Source organism: Arachis stenosperma, chromosome 8, assembly GCF_014773155.1.
Source record: "Arachis stenosperma cultivar V10309 chromosome 8, arast.V10309.gnm1.PFL2, whole genome shotgun sequence".
Taxonomy (NCBI): domain Eukaryota; kingdom Viridiplantae; phylum Streptophyta; class Magnoliopsida; order Fabales; family Fabaceae; genus Arachis; species Arachis stenosperma.
This window is the reverse complement of record NC_080384.1, coordinates 8,727,312-8,749,767: the sequence shown is the minus strand read 5'-3', so window position 1 is coordinate 8,749,767 and position 22,456 is coordinate 8,727,312. Positions and strand designations below refer to the sequence as shown.

Below are 22,456 nucleotides of genomic sequence, written 5' to 3'. Positions count from 1 at the left end.
TATCTTTCATAAAATAGTTTACTTTTATTTCTTTTATTTTAATTTTAGTTATAAACTCACTCATTCTTAAATTAATTATATTTTTATTTAACAATAATTATAAACTCACTTATTTTTTTTCTTAATTATATAATATATTAATATTATTTTTAATAAATACATATAGCAATTTTTTTATTTTACTTATATTCAATTAATTTTAATTTTAAAGTCACTCATTTTTAAATCAATTATATTTTATTTAACTATAAATTTTATTAATATATATATATATATATATTAAAAATATAAAAAAATTATTAACCATAATTTATTTTTTCTTTTTATGATTATATGATATCTATTAATATTATTTTTTCAATAAATACTTGTAGTATATAATAATAGGTAAAAATCGTTAGATGATATTTAGTTAAACTTGTCAAATACTTGGGGGTGTTCGTGGTACGGTTTGGATCGGTTTTGAGTAAAAAACTCATCCGATCCGAACACTAATTTTACTTGCGGTGCGGTTTGGATTTGATAATTTTTAAAAAAATCCGATCCAATCCAATTTCAAGCGGTATAGATTAGATTGGATTTGCAGTTTTGTAAATTAAAAAAATAAATACATATAATAAGTCTCAACATCAAATTTAAATAATCAACAATGACATAACAAGTCTCAACAATATCTTAAACAACCAATGATAACATAACAATATAAATAAAATTATAGATTAGTTAAAATAAATAAATAAACAATATTTTGAACATAAAATATTTATTAAATAATAATAATACATGAATAATATAAAAATATATAACAAATTGAACGTGTTATAAGTATAATTATAAATATAATAATAAAATAATAATATTATAGCACATCGTGCGGTTTGGATTAGATTGGATCGGTTATGAAAAGTATATCTAAAATCCAATCCGATCTAGCGATTTGCAAAAAATAGAATCCAATTAAATCCGAATTAGTGTGGTTTAATCAGTTTTCAGTTTGAATTGGATTGGATGAGCAGTTTAATTTGGATCGATTTGAATTTGAACACCCCTAGATAAGGTTGTACATGACTTGGTATGGTCTAGTGGCCCAGCCTGGGACCCATGTATTTTTAAATGCCTTGATCCGGACCCGAAATGACCCGGATATGACCCGAAAAAAGCAAACCATATGAAGAAAATTGGGACCGGGTCTAGGCCATGGCACGGGTCACCCGGACTAGTTCGGTGAGTAGTTAATGCTTTAAAATTTGAAATATACTTAGGGGCTAGGGCACGTTAGAAGAAGAAACTATTTCCTCCCTTCTCTTTATTAGGGCAAGGTAGCCCCCTCTCTGTGTCTCATCCCCACCTTGTCGCAGTCGCAGACGCCACCGTCTATAGCAGCCACAAAGTCACACCAACGATGTTGTCCTGCTTCTCGGTGCTACTCTACTTATCACCACTCTTTGCTTCACGCTGACGATGCTGCCCTGCTTCAGTGACGACGACGACCCTCGGTGGCTACGATGACCCTCAAAGATGACAATGATCCTCAATTAGAAGAAGTTGAATTACCAAGGAATTAGAGTTCAATTACCTAGGGTTTGCCATGAATTATATCTTTGCATAATTAAGTAGATGAATATGAATGTTATCTTCTCATACATTTACTGTTTGCTTTACTTAATTCATTGTTTTATGCTCTTTACTATTGAAACTCTAATTCTGATTGTCTAACTAGAATAATCAATCGATTATTGGTTGCTTAATCCTTAATCCTTGTGGAAACGATAACCCACTCCCATAGTATTACTTGATACAATCTGATGCACTTGTCGGTAGTTTGTGGTTTGGAAATTCCGCTCATGCTGCCCTTGTTCTTTTTCTTCTCTACTCAACTAAGCCTTTCCATGTTCTTCTTCTCAAGTAAACTGATAATTCCTTTTTTTCTTTAAAATAAATAATTAATATTTATCTTTTGAATTGGTGTTCTTCTTCTCAGTGAACTTGAAATTTTTTCTTTTTAAAAAAAATTAATTAAGGTTGAGCTTCTGATTCTGAAATTCTAATTCTAAACTTTTTATTACTATTCTGATTATTAATTCTTGTAGTAAACTAGTTACTATTCTAATTTTTTTCTGATTTGTTCTTATTTGAATTGATGTGGTTATTATTGATTTTTTTTATTCTTATTATCGTAAGGTTTTTTTTATTCTGTTTATTGTGCTGATTATTGGTCTGAACTTCTAATTTGTTACTAATTATTGTTGAACAATATCTTTTTTTTCTTGAAAATTATATGAACAGTCCAATTTTTACCCGATTTTTATCTGGTATAATTGTGGCCTGAATGTTATAGATTTCATCTGGTTTAGGGTCAGATTAGGGTCTCAAAAATAGACTCGGTACATATTTAGGGCCGGATCTTAGTTAGGAAAATCCAGTTTCACCCGACCCATATACACCTCTAAACTATCTGATACGCGGACATGGTAACTTAGTGAAGTATCAGTGTTTCGTAGGTCATCACTGATATGGCCTACCGTCACATTTTTTCATTTTGCGTGAGCCATTGACAAATGGCCATGCCAAGCTAGCTTGGCTCCCATTTTATTGGTGGTGGTGATGAAATAAATTATGCAACTTTTAACAAAAATATCTAATGCAACTTTTAAGGCTAAATTTTTTAGATATGAAAATAAAATTGGTGTTACATAATGAAATGGACGTGGGTAAAGTATTTACACTGGTATGATGTCAGCACAAAACATAGGTTGTGATTTGATTTTTTTTTAATTTGAATCATGCAAAACGTAGGTTACGATTAGCATGTTAATATTTTTAAAATATGCAACTTACAAAATGTTGGTTGCGTTTTATGCTTTTATTTTTTATTTTTTTTATTTTGAATACTACAAAATGCAGATTATGTTTTGAATTTTTATTTTATTTTAAAACCTGCAAAATACAAGTTGCGTTTTGATTTTTTTTTAATATTATAAATCATAGGTTGCATTTTGCGTAATTAAAATATTTTAATATAAGAGTCGTACCTATAAATACCATTATCATTAAACACTTTTTCATACTTGTGATTTTTTTTGTCACAATTAATACTGTTAAAAAAAAATTGGGTGAGGTGAGGTTAAAGCTATGGAAGGTATTGCAAAATTTGTAAGTGTATTATAATAGTGAGATCATACCAAACACACACGAGACAGTGAATTTTGTATGTAAATGTCAGTTTTTTTTACTATTCCATACACAATGAGTTTTGTAGAGTTATAAAATAGTCTTTGTGGAAACATAGAAAGTCACATTTCAAAAAGGGTGATCAATATTTTATATAGTTTCAAATAATACCATCACTAACAACGCATGTATGCAGCAAATGTTCTATATTAATCAACAAATCCAATTTCGCGTGCCAACGATAGAGTTGTATGTTGAGTTTGAACAGCATATGGGACAGGACGTGATTGGCGAGGAGTTGAATATGGATGAAATGCATATGTTAGGAAGAAGATAACAACGATAGTGAAGAGGAATTGAAGCCAACTATGAAGTCGATAACGACTACGATGACAAAGATGAGGCAGATAATTCAGTGGTGCAAAAAGAAGCAGATGCAGTTGTCAACTAACATCCCTTCGATATTTCGTCTTTTATGTGAGCTCTGGATCTCACAGCAATTCCTGTTCTGAAATTTTTTGAGAATGAAAATATTGGTATGTTGTGTTTATTCATTAAAGTTACCATTACCATTTCTTTATTTAGCCTTGACTGACTAACGATAGTTCGCATTTGATAGGTGAAGGCAATGTTGTGGCAGAATATGGACAATTTAGTATCAAAATAGAATTTGGTTCTAGAGAGTCTGTGATCTCTACAATCAAAAACTACACTATCTCTAGAGAAGTTGATTACATTGTGTATGAGTCAGATTTGCAGACATTCTATGAAAATACAAGAGGTATGGTATAGGATGTGATTGGCTTATTCGAGCTAGTTTGATCCGAAAGAAAGGTTGTTGGGAGATCAGGAGATACAATGGTAAATACACGTGCAGCATATTTCACAAGATTATACTAAGCTAGACTCAAACACGATTGCAGATGCTATCACGCCACTGGTTGAAGTAGACCCATCGACAAGTTGAAGAAAGTTTTCGGCGGGCAGAAAACATAGTTGTCAACTGATTTGATATGCACAATGAGATATTTGAGATCCGTGAAATGCATGACGGTTATATATACCTGGTTAATCTTTTACAACAACTTTGTGATTATGGCCTGATAGTGAAAATTAACGTTGATCTAGAATTTCACAAAATAGAATCTAATTGCATGTATAGTCTAAATCAACAATCAACTCCCAATCAAAGTTTAATTTTGTTTGTTACAATACAAACCAATAAAAATTGGGAGTTTTGAATTCCTGGGTCATCTCCCTTGGACCATGCAAATTAAGACGCACATTCTTAGTTGTGGATTCAAGGGGTTTGCAATCAAGGAATGGAAGATCAAAAGAATTAAGGAATAAAAGAACTAAGAAATGATAAAAAAAAGGCAATTAAAGAATTAAGGAATAAAAAAACTAAGAAATGATAAAAAAAAGGCAATTAATGCAATTAAAAAAAATAAGGTCAAAACTAGTGAAAATCGTTAAAACATACATCATTCACACTCAAATAATTTAATTATTGCCTAAATTGTATCGTAGACCTTTGCACTTACTCCCTTAATCGGTGCACAATGACTCCACCTAAATCAGTTTCCATTAATAATAATAATAATAATAATAATAATAATAATAATAATAATAATAATAATAAACAGTATTAATAATATAACAACAACAATAATAATAATAGTAGTAGTGATATAACAACAATAATAATATCAGTAGAGTAATGATAATAATACTGCCGGTAATAATAAGTATAATAATAATAACAACAGTAATAATAACAGAAAAATATTACTTATCCTTTAAAATTTAGTTTTTGGTTCGTCTTTAACTTAATAATATATTATTTTAATTTTTTAATTAATTATATTTTTTATTTTTAAAAATTTATTATTATTTAATTAATTTAAATATCCACTTTTTATGGTACTAATTGTTTAAAAAAATAGAGAAATTATTTATTTTTTATTTTTTTCTCTTCTAAAGAACGAAAAAAAGACAATATTTAAAAGATATCTAATTACACTGATAATAATTATAATAATAATAACAATAATAGTATAATATACTAATAAAAAAAATAAAAACTTACATATTGAAAATTATTTAGATATTCAATAAAATGTTGCTCAACTAATATAAAATCATAAACTATTTGAATAAACTTAAAATAAAAAAAATAAAAAAAAATAAAAGACTTGTGCTGATGATGAGGAAGAAAAAAAGCTCAAGTTTTCCACCCTCAACATGAAGAAACTTAACACAATGCCAATACAAAACGCAGATGGAGTAACGAACATATAAAAGATAAAAAAGGAGAAAAACAGTCAAATGAGAATATACGTAATACAGGTTGCATCTCAATCTGCGTGCCTGTAAAACACAGGTTGTATTTTGTTTTGTCCCACAAAAAGCTGATCAAACGAGCAGGGCATGAAGAACATGTTTTGAACATGCATTCATTCTCATGCAAAATGCACTTGGAGGGCCTATTTTTTTGTTATTGATAAATACATCTTGTGTTTTAATTTGTAGGTATATTATTTTGTAAATCTCCTACCTATTTAAATAAAAAAGTCATTAAAATATTGTTAATTTTGTTATGATGTGAAAGAAAAAGGTTAAAATATATGAATTTTATTGATAATAGATAAATGGTGAAGTCTCTAGTGCCTTGGCTAGTGGTGACTAAGGATGGCTAGGTATTGACTTGCCAATAATAAAATTAATCATCATCACTAATCCAAGATAGGTAACTAAAATATTTTTACCAGAAATAATTTTAAATATTTATGAATGACCAAAGGTTAAAAAGGTAATTGTAGTTGTCCCTTTGTCACATTCCATAGCCAATCCTCCTGTGGCCATTGCCACCGATCTGCATTGCCGCCTTCATATTGGATAGCCTTTCTGTTTTTTTTTTTTTTTTGGGTCTAACCCCAAGCCAAAGAAGCAATGCACCAAATTTAGCTGTTATAGAGTACTAGAAATTTAATCTAACTTAAGTTAACAATGGGTCTTTTCATAAAGTCTTCATCCTTCTCTAACAAACCAACAGGTATATATGCTCCGGAGCTAGCTCTGGACTGCCATGGAAGGACCACAATGGGTGAGGAACGTGTGCCAATTCATACGATCTTGCAGCAGCACAGCAACAGCCAGGGACGGGTGGCAGCGCAGAACTCCATGCAGAACTGCAATGTGATAGAACCTTGAAGAGGAATAAGTTATAGATCCAAGTCCGGCTCGGGTTGGGCTGCCCAGTCCAGACATTGTCCAAGAAAAAAGGAATCGGCTAGTAATTAACTCCTCCTAACTAATTCACCGTGCTTTATTAGAAAATTTACCATGTCTTTAACTAGGTCAAATCTTTGGTCAGCTACAATTTTATCTTTTACTTGTCATGTTTTGATTGAACTTTGACTTTTAGTCAACATAGTCATTAAACATAAAGGGCAGAGACGACACCTAGATAAATACATACAAAATAATCAACTAAGACAAATTTATGAATATTTTAGAAAGCTCTATTAGATGAAACTCTCGTAAAGAACCCCATCAAATACTTTACCATGAATCAAATACAATTATTTGAAATATGAACATTTTTTTGCACTAAACTTAGTTGGCTCGGAGACGAAAATAATCAAACTTCTGTATTTGGGATCACAGATATAAATACCATTATTTACGAATAATGATATTTATATGACAATATTGATGTGCCAAAATTATAAAATTGCAAAATGTCAACTACTGGTTATGAAATTATCTTAGTTTTCCTTTTTAATAAATGATAAATAGATTAAAGATATTTTTTGTAGTTTATCCAAATAATAGACAATTATTTGAGATAAAAAAAAAGGTAAAATATAATTACAATATATAATAAAACATTTCTTTATTGAATCTCTGACATAATGAGCAGGTTTCTGGCTCTTTACTGTAAGAAACTTATGCAATAATTTCAACTATGGCAACCCTGTCGAAACAAAACACACACACACCCCTTATTCCTCATCAAGAAATGGCTGACGAATAAATTAACATAAAGACATTAATTACTACATAAATTTATTAATCTACTTATATAGCTTTGAAGCTGCACCCTTATCCAAAAACCATTTCATTTCTCCTTCTGGTGAAAGCAACTGAACTGGCATCTTATCATCACTTTGATCCTCTTTTAATGCAGCATAGACTGCGTCTGCTTTACTGGCTCCAGTAACTATCATCGCTATGTTTGCAGAAGAATTAATCACTGAAAGCGTAAGGGTGATTCTCTCGGACGGCAGTGGTGCATTCTTGACAGCGGTAACCCACTTTCTAGTCTCTGTTAGGACAGGGTTTTTCCGGAACAGACCGGCTACTTGGCCTTCTGATCCCATGTCCAGTAACATGAGATCAAATTTTGGAAGTCTAGTGTTTGGTGATAAAGTTATCACATTACTATCAACTTTGATTTTGATGTTTGTCTCATACACATCAGCTGCAACTTCAGCTGATAGAGCATCATCAATAGTGTTCACATTCATAGCAATTGGCACCTGTCTCATTTAATCATTATTATATCATTCAATTGAATATAAAAAGAGTAGTTAATGTCTCTATTAAACTACTACCTCGCTTTAGCCTATGACAAAAATAAAAAAGTATGATGTCTTACAAATTCAATCCAACAAAATATATAAATTCAATTATAATTTTAATATTTATTATCTTATTTTATTTTATCTTTATATTATCTTCTTATCTTATCTTATCTTTATTTTTATCTTTCGTAACTAATGTTCTATATATATTTAGTTTTACCTTCATAAGATAAGATAATAAAGACTAAAATTATAACTGAATTTATGTATTTTGTTAGACTAAATTTGTGGATCACGAAACTTCTTTATTATTATTATGGATTAAGATAGAAGAGTAGTTTAATAGTCTCAATATAATGTATCAAAATTAAACTCATATATATAGTATACCTTAGAAATAAATGTGTCATAAGCAAGCTTGTAGTTACTGTCTATGTGAGTTTTAGGCACCACTTTTTCATCTGCCCAAAATACATGCCACTTAGACCATTGGATTGTGTTAGCATATGGAGGTTCCACCAAGGCCCTGAAAAATTTATATCATCAATGTAATAAACTTATTAATAATTGTAAATTATATTGTTAATTATACATGTAATTTATTTCTATTATAGAAATGTGTATAGCATATGTTTACTTGAGGTGCTTGACAGAGTTGCCAGATAAAGCTATAGAGAAAAATCCTCTCTGTTTGATGAATTTTTCAGATAGATCAGCTACATATTTGGCTAAAGACACAGAGATGTATTCTTTGTTAAACACCTCCACGGTCTTGTTATACAATGCCTTAACGGATACTCCAGCATTACCACTTTTGGGTTTCATAACAATTGGTGAAACACCATTGTATCTTAGAGGGTTGTAAAGTAGTGATGATGATTTGTGTTTAAATTGTGGTGACAACGATGATCTTGTGTAATGGGATGGTTGGTGTGGATTTTGTTTGTGGAGCAATTTAGTTTGTGAAATGCATGAGATGGAGAAAGGTGAGGTAGTAGCCATTAGTGGTAGCTATGAACAATTAGAAGATTGGATTTTGGTTGTGTTTTTACGTAGTCATTGGGCACACTTATTTATATGTTAAGAGGGATGGATTCTTTGGTTACTAGTGAAGTAAGGAATGGATGCAAATATTAATAGTAGAAGCAAAATATATTGGAGATGTTGTAAAAGGGGAAACAAGTGTAAAGTAAATAAGTAATGATATAGTCTAAGAGAAGCTCTTCAAATTTTGGATTTTGGTGATTTACGCATGAGAACTTTTTTTTAGTTATGGTTTAAATAGTTTAAATAGTGCGATACTTCTATATAAAATTTAAATAATTTAACTAAAAAGATGTTTATTATAAGGTTACGAATAGGAAGAAAAAAGAAATTTTGTGTACGTGTAAAAAAGTGAAATTTAAAATAAACTAATTACAAAATTTAAAAAATGATTATATTTTGATTTTGTACTTATTTTATATAAATTACGGTAAAATTTAGAATTTTTAAAATTTATACATAAATTATTAAAAATTATAGGAATTTATGTAAAAATTGATTGCTATCATAAATCTTTAGAAGCTATAGGAATTTATATGAAAAGTGACTATTATTATAAATTCCTAAAAATGGTAGAGATTCACATACAAAAAATAGATATATAAAAATATTAGTAGGTCCAACGATTTATGTACATTTTTTGTATCAAAAGATTTATGACTATAGGAATTATAACGGACTAGCTAACTTAACCAGGTTCTTGTTGGCCACATGGCATAAGTATCAGTATAACCACGACAGAGCGACAAATCTCTAGCTGTATCAATTTTGTCCTCTAATTTTACTATGTACAGTAGCCACCAAATATGCATGCGTATACCAGACTTATCATCGAAGAGTTGGGTGGATAAAAGCATCATGATGTATGTCTTCGGGTATTTCTTGACTGTCTCTTAGGGGAGGTGATCGAATATCTCCTGCATCCAAGTGCATTTCACAATGAATTTGTCAATGTAGTCCGCCAGACGCAACACACCCAATAACTCCTCGAACCAATCCTATGCAGGTTGTTTGCCATCAATGTACTGCTCGAAGTCTGTCAGGCATCTGCTAACGTACTGTCCGTCGATGGAAAGGCCTAACTGGTACGCAACATCCTGTAGCGTAATCGTATACTCTCTGAATGACATATGAAAGGTATGCATCTCAGGCCGCCACCGCTCGACAAATACACTAACCAGCGGCTCATCCAACCTAAACAAGTGGTCGTTGAATTTCGCAAGATAGACTAAGCCGGTCATCTACAAGTATGATATAATCCTGTCATTTAGAGGCATACAATGCTGCCTCCTCATGCTAGTGATACATTAATATAGTTGCACCGCGATATAAAAAAATTCTCTTAAAATTATGATAATTAAAAAAACCAATTCACCAAAAGACCATTAAGTAATTAATGCAAACTCTTTTTAAGAAAAACATATCCAAATTATATCAAAATTTACCTAAAGTGAACAATTTTACTAAAAACAAACTTTAATGTCAATTATATTGCATTCCTAGACATAGATAACCAAACTTTCAATAATTTAATTAAATTGCATTAAACCAAATTAAATTAAATTCTAACCGTACATAATTAATCTAATATTCAAGACATAAAGTATTAAGTTAAACTAAATTCACTAATATTTAAGGATTAAATTAAATTAATTTTAAACAAATTAAACTAAATTAATTCTAAACAAATTAGACTAAATTAATTTTAAATAAATTAAAATCAAACTAAATTATTGGCGTGTTAATTTAATGTTTAAGAATTAAATTAAATTTTAAAAAATTAAACTAAATTAAATTTTGTCAAATTTTTACTGTCTATTTAATCTAACATTCGAAATCTAAATTAAATTTACCTAAACTCTAAAAAAACTTTTAATCTAGTTAATCACAATTCTAACTAAGCATTATTTATCATTCTGCCTTGCATTTGTACTTTTAAAATTCTAACAACCTATTAAACCACTACTCTAACTACTATTTGTAGTTTAAAAATCTCAATAGCACATACAATGAAATTCTAATCAAGTTAACATCATAAACTATTATTTATTTTTTAAAAATGATAAATTTCATTCACTAACCTCTTCATAGATGAAACCAGTGATATGGACAACGCCATCCAATCAATAGATACAATTCAGATCGTCTTTCATTTTTGCAGTTTGAATATAATGATTTTTTCTGTGCAAACTTTCTATGGAGTGAGGGTTTGGGGTAGAAGATTTTGGTGAAATGTAATTCGAAGTAGGTTTAGGGTATGTGTGAAATCGAAACTAATGGATTCGATTTACTACTAACATTCTTTGCATGTAAATTGAAGCCACTCAATTTGATTTATTACTAGTCTTATTGGAATCCATTCGATTCGAATTATTATGGACACATACCATGAATCTAATTCGAAGCAAATAATTTTGATTTATTATGGATAAATTTCAAACATTATTAAATCGAAACTGATAATATAAATTTAATTTATGCATATATCTAATAGTTTGAATCTACTTAATTCAATTTATCACTAAAATAATTAAATCGAATTTTGTCAATTCAATTATTTATATATAATTAAAAATAAAAATATGCATGTAATATTTTTTATTTAAAAAATTCAGATAAAATTGATTGTGAACTCGTTTTTTTGCCTGAATTGTCCGCTTTTTGTATTGGCTATCTTTCACATTATTTAATAATTTTGATTTATTATGGATAAATTTTAAATATTATTAAATTGAAATTGATAAATTTAATTTATGCATATATCTAATATTTTGAATATATTTAATTTAATTTATCACTAGAATAATTAAATGAAATTTAGTCAATTCTATTTATATATAATTATAAATAAAAATATGCATGTAATATTTTTTTATTTAGAAAATTCAGCTAAGATTGATTGTGAACTCTTTTGTTTGCCTGAATTGTCCACAATTTTATATTGGCCATCTTCCACATTATTTATGTATGACTCCCGTGTCAGTACTCAGTAAAACACAAATAAAACATAGGAGAAGGAAAAAAAATAATCTCCCGTGTTGTGTATATATTTGAATCATCCAGTGCTGTTAGATATTTAATGTTCCCTTCTAAATTATTATTATTATTATTATTATTATTATTATTAGTAGTAGTAGTAGTAGTAGTAGTAGTAGTAAAATAGACCAAATCAATTTAAATTGAACTAAATTATTGTATACTTTTGAAGAGAAAAAAAGGTAATACATGCTTAGTACAAAAAATTAGAGTTATTATCCAAATTACTTTTTGAAGCTTTTTAAAATTAATACTTTAATTTATTAAATTTTAAAATATATAAAATAATTTCTAATATTTATTTATGTTTGATAATATATATAATTTTTTTATTAGTCATTAATAGTGATCGTTGACGTAAATTTTAATTCGTACACATGGTCGTTAAATATTCACATGTATAATTTGGATAGATCAATTTCTAGAATAAAATATAAATAGTTTCTAAAAAATTTAAAGAATCTTAAAATAGTCTTTGAAAAATTTTAACAATTTTAAAATAGTCCATTTGAATTATTTATATATAAATATTATAAATTAATAAATTTTAATTTTTAACCGTACTTCAGAACGACAATGCTATAATACTTTAAATGCTTATCCCAATTATTCTTGTGAACTATTTTAACAAGTGAGATTAAAGGGTCCCAACAAAACTTGGTATTATAACATTGAGTCCTTTTTTACTATGAGAAATTTTCTAGAATCCTATCCATGTCATTTTTTGATGAACAAAATTCTCTACAAAGACAAACTCAAAGCATATTTTATGACATTAGATGAAGAAAAAGGAAATAACACTTTATAATTTTAAAAAGGCATTATTTTTCAAAAAATAAAATAAAATAAATAGATCTATATTTTATTTTGATCATGCAAGATATTAATTTAATTTAATTTGTACAAAACATATTCTATGATCATTAGTTAATTACGAAGAGGAGAATGAGCCAATGTGCACGGTAAAAAAGCACTACATTAAAGTTGCTCTAAGTATTTTATTTCCAAATCTTCTCACAATTAACACATTTCATCTTATTACTTCACCCACGTATTAACGTATAACAAGCGGGTTCCTCTTTAACATGTAAATCAGAGAATGGTAAAAGCTCAAACAAGAAACCAGGGTACAATAATTTTAACAATGTCCTTTGGCAACATGTATCACACACCTTATTCTTGATCTTAGGAAAAGTTGAAAATAGAGTATATGATAATAAGTTACGATCTATTTAAATACATTGAGCCAGCACCCTTGTCTAGAAACCATTTCATTTCACCTTCCGGAGAAACCAATTGAACAGGCATCTTTTCATCACCTTGCTGACCTTCCGCCAATGCATTCAGCACTGCATTTGCTTTACCAGCACCAGTCACCACCATTGCTATGTTTGAAGAAGCATTGATCACTGGTAGTGTAAGAGTGATCCTCTCTGCCGGTGGCGAAGGTGCGTTCTTAACCGCAGTAACCCACTTTCTGGTCTCCGTTAAAGCAGGGTTCCCTCGGAATAGACCAGCTAACTGCCCTTCTGGTCCCATGTCTAATAACATGAGATCAAATTTCGGAAGTCTAGTGTTTTGTGATGAAGCTATCACCTTACTATCAACCTTGATTTTGATGCCTATCTCATACACATCAGCAGCAATATCAGCTGATAGAGCATCATCAATTGTATACACATTCATAGGAATTGGCACCTGTTAGAAATTAATAAAATACAGAATTACATTATATCTTATAAAGGTGATATTAATGTTTAAAGCATTTGTATATTATACCTTGGAAATAAATCTATCATAAGCATGCTTATAGTTGCTGTCTAGATGGGTTTTAGGCACGGCTTTCTCATCTGCCCAAAATACATGCCACTTAGACCATTGGATAGTGTTAATGTATGGAGGTTCCACCAACATCCTGTAAATGTAACACATCACGTAACAATCTTTAAATTGTCTATCTTAAATAACAAACTTAATAAGTCATTTCCAGATTTTGATTGTGATCTCCCTGTGGTTATCTAGGAAGGCCTTATATTAATATTTTCCTAAACAAACCTCTCTTTTTTTGTGAATGGAGACTAAAGAAAAGGGGAAAAAAAAAACAAGAAGAAAAGGAAAGAACACAAGCTGCCATAGACTACATAAGGTCCTCCTCATGATCTGCAAAACAAACCTTATTTTACTACAATACCATTAGATTGAATTCAATTGCAACAAGAAGAATATGTAAAAATATTGCAAGAAGAATATGTTAATAAGAACAAGTATAGGGAACTAAACTTTAATTAGCTAATTTTCGTTTTTTGTAATTGCAAAATCTCTCATTTTTTTAGAATTTAGGGTTTAGAAATCAAGATTTAAGATTGAGTGTTTGTTTGGGCGCCATTATTTTGATAAAAAAAAATATTTTCTCAATGAAAAAAGATTTTTTTTTTAGCGTATTTGGCAAACTTCTAGTAGTAAAAGTAAAAGCACTAGAAAAATAAAAGAAAACATCTTTTTTGGAAAGCTGTAATTTACATCTTTTTTCTTAAAAAAATATGTTTTTTATGTAATAAATAAACTAAAAAGTATTTTTATATTATTATACCCAAATATAATTGATAAATAAAAAGATCTTTTTGCATGAGATACCTAAACATAAAATTACTTTTTCTTTTAAGCTCACTCAAACAAGCCCTCGGAGTTTAAGATTTATCATTTATAATTTAAGATAAAAAGGATAATTCTAAGAATATTAGTTGATATTGAATGAAAAAAGTTTGCTTCCTAATTGAGTTCTGTTAAAAAATATGTAGCAGCACATGCTTACTTTAGGTACTTGACAGAGTCCCCAGATAAAACAATGGTGAACGAGCCTTTCTCCTTGATGAATTTTTCAGAGAGATCAAAGACATATTTGGCCAAAGATACAGGAATGTGCTGCTTATCAAGCACCTCGATGCTCCTGTTGTTCCATTGTGCCTTCACTGATACACCAACATGAGCTCTCTTAGGTTTCATGACAACTGGAGTAAAAACACCATTGCACCTTAGAGGATTATTGCAAAGTGAAGATTTGTGTCCAAACAATGATAATGTTGTATGGGATAGTTGCATTGGATTTTTTTTGTAGAGCAATCTAGTTTGTGAAGTGCATGAAAGTGAGAAAGGTGTGGAAGTAGCCATTCGTGTGGTAGCTATGAACAAGTGGAAAATCAAGATGTGTTGTTGATATTGCTATGCTTGTTTATATTTAAACATGCAGGCTTGGATCCCTTTCTTATTCATGGAAGCAAGGTATGGATCCGAATGTTACAACTAGAAGCAATAATAGTACAGAAAGTGAATTAAGTGTAAAGTAATAATAGTTCAAGAAAAGCTCTTTAAATGAACCATATAAGATGTTACAGATTTACGCATCACATTTATTTACTTTATTGTTTGATAAGCTAGAATTATGAACTTATATACGAAGGATTACCATGTGTTCATAACACGCAGCAGAAGAAAAGAAGGTAATCTTAAAGATCTATCTTTGTGTTTAAACTTTATTCCAATAATAATATATAAATCAGATCTAAATACCTTTAGACACTTTAGTAAAAATCACTTACGAAGGCGCTATGCGTATCTACCCAAGACCAACCTTTGTTGTCAACTCTTTGACCAATGGATATCTGATCTAAATTGAGAACGTCTTTGCAATTTTTTGCACACCATAAAATTCTTCTCCAAAAATTAGGCTCACATACATTTATGTGTGTAGAGGTAAAGGAATAAAATTCTTATTATTCTCTCTTATTCTCGTGCTTCCTCTAATCTTGGCATACATATATATAGTATGAGATTTGTTGCTGATTTAAAATTTGATTCTCAATTCAAATTTAAATCATATATTAAAATTTCAAATTTAAATCCTTCAAATTTTATTAATCATATCATAATAATTTAAAACATAATCGATTTGGATATCATCCAAATTTACGATTCAAATTCAGAAATAGAATAACTAATTATTCTCAAATCTCATTTAATATTCTCAATCATCATATTATTATTATATTCTTGGTGCTAGCAAAGAATATAATAATATTCTATTTAAATTAATATAATTATTTATTTGATCAAATCAAAATAATAATTAAATAATTCTACAGCAAAGATTAGAACACTCATTAATGTGTGACCCCATAGGTTCAATACTAAGCGGGTAGTAAATTAGTCATACTAAATTTACTAATCAAGGTTGGCATCTAGCAACACTCTTCAACGACCCGATAGTTTGAAGTAATCTATTTTTACTAAGAACCTCAGAAGAACAAAGTATAATTTGTTCCATCTTTCTAGCTCTTGGTTAACCTTTAGAGTATGGTTTAATTGTCAAACTCTAACCTGTTACCATTATTATAATGAACTGTGAATGACCTAAGAAACTCATTTCTTCATTCATTCAATCCCTTTGGCCAAAGTTTTATTCATCTCAGTCATTATAATCATTGAGCTCAAACTCTTTATCGAGAGTTGACGGATTCTTTATTGACTAATAATTAATTCTACAAGTATTTAAATCATACCCAATATCCATTCAACTAGCACCCTAGGGTTTTAGGTGTCCGGAATCAAAGTATAATAAATACATTGTTAATTACTATGACACTCGCAGGTCAAAGGAAACTCTATTACCATGTTCGTCTTGAGAATATCCTATTAACAAATATACGGTAATTATAACCATTAGAAATTTTCAAAGTGAGTCAATTCAATGGTCATATCTCTATATGCACCATCTATATATACAATTTAATAAATGAGATCTATTAATCTTCATCCAATGAAGACCATTATATATATATTGATCTTTCCGAATTATTAATGTCCTTTTTAATAATCCTATGACCAAGAACAATTTAGATTAAATTATAGAAGATTTATCTCTCAATATTATGATCACTATCACAATGATAAATCTCTAAATTTAATTAAGGATCTTATTATATTAATATTTTAATATAATAACAATAACAAATTATTTCATACATGATTGATTGGATTGTGGTCATACTCCTTATTCCCAACAATCTCCCATTTGCACGAGAGCTAATCATGATAGATTAGATCTTGGACATACTATTATCTCAATAATCTCCCACTTGCACTAGAGCCAATCAATCATGTGTATAATTTTTTTAATGCACATTTGTGTTTATCAAAACCTTTTTTGACATTAAACACTTTAGCTCTTAAGCATGTGTGCTTGATCTTTTGTTAAATACACCTAATGCATAATAAATATCACGTTTTCTCAAAATATGAAATCTCCCACTATAATAGTGCATAATTTTATTTTGAAGACAATCTTTATTGAACATGATTATAAAAAATCTAAGTAATCATTAGATCTATCTTTATAGAATTGTATCATTATACAAATAGGCTACTTTTTCGAAAAGTTAGTTTGACGATCAAACCTTTTATACTTTGAGAAAGTATACCCTCTATTGAGTGGTATACAATTCTAATAAAAGTAATTGTACCCCCACTCTTTCTTTAAGATGGAATCCCCTTTTCTAAAGAAAGAGTTTAACCTCTTATCACAAAGAATTTGTCATAAGAAGAGTGATAAAAATAATCACATTATTTCTTTAAGATAACCAATAAATTTCATTTATCGAACCTAATATAAATTCTATTGTTGTGCAATCTCTTAACACATATAAGACATCTCCAAACTCTAATGTTCTTGAGTTTCACCTTATGCCTTTTTCATATCTCATATGGGTAAAAAATTGATTTAGTGAGAAATTTGTTAATTTAGCAACATTTCTAAAATATAGTCCAAATATTTAACAAACAATAATACTCAACTAAATCAAATTTCATATTTCTTAAACATGATGGAATACATAGAGTACTAGTATTTGTGCATGGAGAAAATTTCATCCTCTATTCAATAGAATATCCATTAGATATTAGAAATTTTACTTTAAACTCTTATAATAACACTCAATATCTTTATTATTGGTCAAACCAACTCTTAAGAGTAATTTTAATTGGCATCCTCAATACTCATATTGAGTTTGTCTAAAACGATCACAAACATTAATCATATTAAGGCCAATTATAAATTGTTTGTAACAAAATAAATTTCCAAAAATGCTTGTAAGAACAATTCTCGCTAAAGCCATTTGACTAATGGCATTCCAACTTCTTAGGTTGTTTAATTCAAAATATATTATTCAATACTCCCACTAGTTTAAATAAAATCTTTGATAGTCATACTATCTTACTTTGGGCACCATACATCTTCTCAAGATGTTCAGTAATAAATAGAAATAGTGGGTATGTGCTTTTGAAAATTAGAACTCATGGTTGTCAAAACAATCCATATTATAGTAAAATAATATTTTAGATACTTCACAAGTACTGACTATTGCATCACCAATTTTATTGGACAATATTATTTCAATAGGATTATCATGTCAATGATAACCCTTTTATACATAAGAATTATAATCCCAAATAATTATCGGTTGTCAGATAATTATTTAACTGAATTATATTTTATACCCCTAGGTTGTCTAGGTTCAAGTATAAAATTAATTCTCCTTATATATTATCATATGCATAAATAAATTCCATCTTTGAGTACAAGTCTCCTGGTTGTCAGGTTGTTCCTTGTAAATAATAGATAAATTTATTTATTTATTTATTTTTGACAATCTCCTAACTTTTAGGATTTATCTCCATTGTTAGAGAATTTTTTTTATCAATACTCATAGATAAAATTTTATACTCCTAAGTTGTCTAGGCAAAATATAAAATTAGATCCCCTAATACATCAAATATATATACTGATTAATATCTTGAAAATAAAACTCCTGGTTGTCAGGCCGCTCTTTATAATCAAGAACATTAGAAAAACTAATTTCTAAAATTATAGTATTCAAAACACATCAATCAAATCAAAATTTGATTTTTCATGTACTAACGTTTAGCCTTAAAAAATTATCAAATCAAATTTGACCTTTATATATACACTTATATATAGAAAAAATGAACAAAAGATATTTTGCATCTTATTCCTTTTATTGTGATCAAAATCACAATAAAATTTAATAAATAAATAAAATCAAACAAAATATTTGATTATAAAATAACTTATTAATTTATTAGAAAACCATCTCAATAGAAATAAATACATCACATGCTTAAAAAAATTGAATTAATCCTATTAATTCACAAACTTTTAGAAAATAGGAATAAAAAAGTTTAAGCACAAAAAAAGCCAAAACTCTGATACCACTGAAGTATTACCATGTGTTCATAACACGCAGTGGAAGAAAATAAGGTAATCTTAAAGATCTATTTTTGTGTTTAAATTTTATTCCAATAATAATATATATATCAGATCTAAATACCTTTAGACGCTTTAGTAAAAATCACTTTCTCCTTCGATGGTACGAAGGCGCTATGCGTATCCACACCGAGACCAACCTTTGCTGTTAACTCTTTGACCAATGGATATTTGATCTAAATTGAGAATCTCTTTGCAACCTTTTACACACCATAAAATTCTTCTCCAAGAATTAGGCTCACATACATTTATATGTGTAGAGGTAAAGGAATAAAACTCTTATTATTCTCTCTTATTCTCGTGCTTCCTCTACTCTTGGCATACATATATATAGTTTGAGATTTGTTGCTGATTTAAAATTTGATTATCATTTCAAATTTAAATCATATATTGAAATTCCAAATTTGAATCCTTCAAATTTTATTAATCATATCATAATAATTTAAAACATAATCGATTTGGATCTCATCCAAATTTACAATTCAAATTCAGAAATAGAATAACTAATTATTCTCAAATCTCATTTAATATTCTCAATCATCATATTATTATTATATTCTTGGTGCTAACAAAGAATATAATAATATTTCATTTGAATTAATATAATTATTTATTTGATCAAATCAAAATAATAATTAAATAATTCTACAGCAAAGATTAGAACATTCGTTAGTGTGTGACCCCATAGGTTCAATACTAAGCGGGTAGTAAATTAGTCATACTAAATTTACTAATCAAAGTTGGCGTCTAGCAACACTCCTCAATGACCCGATAGTTTGAAGTAATCTATTTTTACTAAGAACCTCAGAAGAATAAAGTATAATTCCTTCCATCTTTCCAGCTCTTGGTTAACTTTTAAAGTATGGTTTAATTGTCAAATTCTAACTTGTTACTATTATTATCAAGGTTCTGAGAACCGGACTGGTTATCGAACCGCTCTAGTTACTGGTTTACTGGTTTACTGGTCCAACCGGTCTAACCGTGGTTCAACCGAAAAAACTGTTTTAAAATAAAATAATAAATAAATTATAAATAAACATCCTAAAATATAACTCAACCCACTTTTTGTCTCATGACAACACTATCATTCAGACAACATAATCATTGAATACAATGCAAAGCTACTTATTCATTGATATCTCACATTATACAAACAACTTTCATGACTTAAGTTTGCACATTTTCAGCAAACAATTGTAACCAGTTTTATTTTTTCTTTTACGATGATATGTACAAATTACGTATAGTACAAAATTACAAACTAACTGGAAATAGCTATGAGCTTAGATGCATGATTATATAGTGTAGTGAGGTGATTTTTTGTCTCTGTTGTTAACATGAGATTATACAATGCTCCCCCTATGAATATGTCTCAAAGAAACATTATAATATTCATGAATTCACAAAATATTTACTCTAGGGAACCTAGAGCATACATACTGGACTAGGCAAGTAATGCTTAACTACATTGAATAAATTTGCATGGCCTTGACATGACTTTGACTAATAACACATATACAAATATGCATTGAAAAAGTACAAAATTTCAATAAACATTACTAAACAAAGGCAAGAAAGAACAATCATCATTCAGCAACAAACATAACAAACAGAAACAAGTAATCACACTAGTACCAAATTAAAAAAGAATGAAAACCAGACCTAATCATAAACACCATTACCAAATTAAATAAAAAATCAACCAAAAATCACCTTGTAAATCAAAAACTCAATCTCTTAAACTCAAGAATTACATCAGATATCCAACTAAATAATTGCATCAAAGTTATCAATAATTGATTTCAAAGCCTAGAAGCAGAGTGAAATTAAAAATATGAAGCATATAATAAATCAAAAGATCACCAATTGCAAATTTTTTAATAAGAACAGAAGTTAAGAACAATGAAAAATGAAAAAAGATTCAAAAGTTTTCAACCCAATTTTAATAAAGCTCATCACAATGATTAACAACAACAAAAAATACTGAAGGAACAGTGAATCAATAACAAGCAGTGCAAATTTAAAATTTACAAGTTATCAATTTAAAATTTATCATCAAATACAATCAGTGAGCAAAGCCAATCAACCAAGCACTATCTAGGTATTCTGTTCTGATTCTGTGATTGGGAAGCAACAAATTCAGCCACAAATTCAAGCTACAGCAACAAAATTTAACAAATCCAAGTAAAGTCCCAATTTATAGTAACATTTAGATTTGCAACAAGGCAAATTTGATTAGCAATTCAGCAACATGCAAAAATACAGGAAGAAGGAAAATCTGAAAAAGAGAGAACAGGGAAGGATGGTGCAGGGACTCACCAACGGTCGACGGCGTGTCGGCAACCATCCCACGGAAGGCGACGAAGTAAGACACAACCCCACGAGTTTCTTCTGCCACCGGCAACGAGACAGACGAACCACGAGATGCCAGTGACTGAGACAAGACTCGAGTGAGACTGGGAGGCAGAATCGAGCAGAGACAACCACAGACGACGAGCAGCAACCAACACGCACAGCTCGAGCACTCACTGGCGGAGGGAGGCACGAGTAGCCGAGCATAGAGGAGAATGGCGAGATGCGAGCACCCAACATGGAGGATCCGGTGAGAGGCCCGAGAGCACAAAGATGGAAGTTCTTGAGTGCGATGGATGGCGGCAGTAGTCTCTCACTCTGACAGACGGCGACAACTATTGGTGGAGGTTAGGGCAATTTGCTCTTTGCTGAAAAAAGGAGTTGGAGAGGGGGGAATGGGGGATAACGCGTGCTTTTTGGCTTTCAAGGAAGGAAACGACGTCGTTTTCTGTAAACCGGAAGAGTTCCAGTCCAGTCCGACTTGCCGATAATCGGCCGGTTCAATGGTTCTTGAGCGGTTTTTGATTTTGCGGTTTTACACACTGGACCGGACCGTTTTCTTTGTCGGTTCCCGATTGAACCAGTTTGACCGGCCGATCCGGTCCAGTTTTCAGAACATTGATTATTATAATGAACTGTGAATGACCTAAGAAACTCATTTCTTCATTCATTCAATTCCCTTAGCCAAGGTTTTATTCATCTCAATCATTATAATCATAGAGCTCAAACTCTTTACCGAGAGTTGATGGATTTCTTATTGACTAATCATTAATTCTACAAGTATTTAAATCATACCCAATATCCATTCAACTAGCACCCTAGGATATTAGGTGTCCAGAATCAAAGTATAATAAATACATTGTTAATTACTATGACAGTCGCAGGTCAAAGGAAACTCTATTACCATGTTCATCTTGAGAATATCCTA

General features: G+C 29.6%; 2 protein-coding genes across 2 annotated transcripts; both read right to left on the bottom strand.

Moving 5' to 3' along the window:
• Positions 1 to 7,054: 7,054 nt before the first annotated feature.
• LOC130945223 (6-phosphogluconolactonase 3, chloroplastic-like) lies at positions 7,055 to 8,787 on the bottom strand. The gene is made up of 3 exons (XM_057873949.1): positions 8,398 to 8,787; positions 8,151 to 8,286; positions 7,055 to 7,715 (listed from the first exon to the last, which is right to left on the bottom strand). Exons 1-3 carry the CDS (start codon positions 8,760 to 8,762, stop codon positions 7,251 to 7,253), a joined length of 966 nt encoding a protein of 321 aa, XP_057729932.1. The 5' UTR covers positions 8,763 to 8,787; the 3' UTR covers positions 7,055 to 7,250.
• A 4,037-nt stretch (positions 8,788 to 12,824) lies between these two features.
• Positions 12,825 to 15,031, bottom strand: LOC130945085 (probable 6-phosphogluconolactonase 4, chloroplastic). The gene is made up of 3 exons (XM_057873752.1): positions 14,653 to 15,031; positions 13,620 to 13,755; positions 12,825 to 13,538 (listed from the first exon to the last, which is right to left on the bottom strand). The coding sequence occupies exons 1-3, from the start codon at positions 15,006 to 15,008 to the stop codon at positions 13,062 to 13,064; spliced, it is 969 nt and encodes a 322-aa protein (XP_057729735.1). The 5' UTR covers positions 15,009 to 15,031; the 3' UTR covers positions 12,825 to 13,061.
• Positions 15,032 to 22,456: the final 7,425 nt, after the last annotated feature.

Excerpts from the sequence above, each read along its gene's own strand:
- LOC130945223 (XM_057873949.1), bottom strand. The coding sequence starts at position 8,762 with ATGGCTACTACCTCACCTTTCTCCATCTCATGCATTTCACAAACTAAA. Across the intron at positions 8,287-8,397 it reads AACTCTGTCAAGCACCTCAA|GGCCTTGGTGGAACCTCCAT; the intron begins GTAAACATATGC and ends TAAATTTTTCAG. Across the intron at positions 7,716-8,150 it reads ATGACACATTTATTTCTAAG|GTGCCAATTGCTATGAATGT; the intron begins GTATACTATATA and ends TAAATGAGACAG.
- LOC130945085 (XM_057873752.1), bottom strand. The coding sequence starts at position 15,008 with ATGGCTACTTCCACACCTTTCTCACTTTCATGCACTTCACAAACTAGA. Across the intron at positions 13,756-14,652 it reads GACTCTGTCAAGTACCTAAA|GATGTTGGTGGAACCTCCAT; the intron begins GTAAGCATGTGC and ends TTACATTTACAG. Across the intron at positions 13,539-13,619 it reads ATGATAGATTTATTTCCAAG|GTGCCAATTCCTATGAATGT; the intron begins GTATAATATACA and ends AATTTCTAACAG.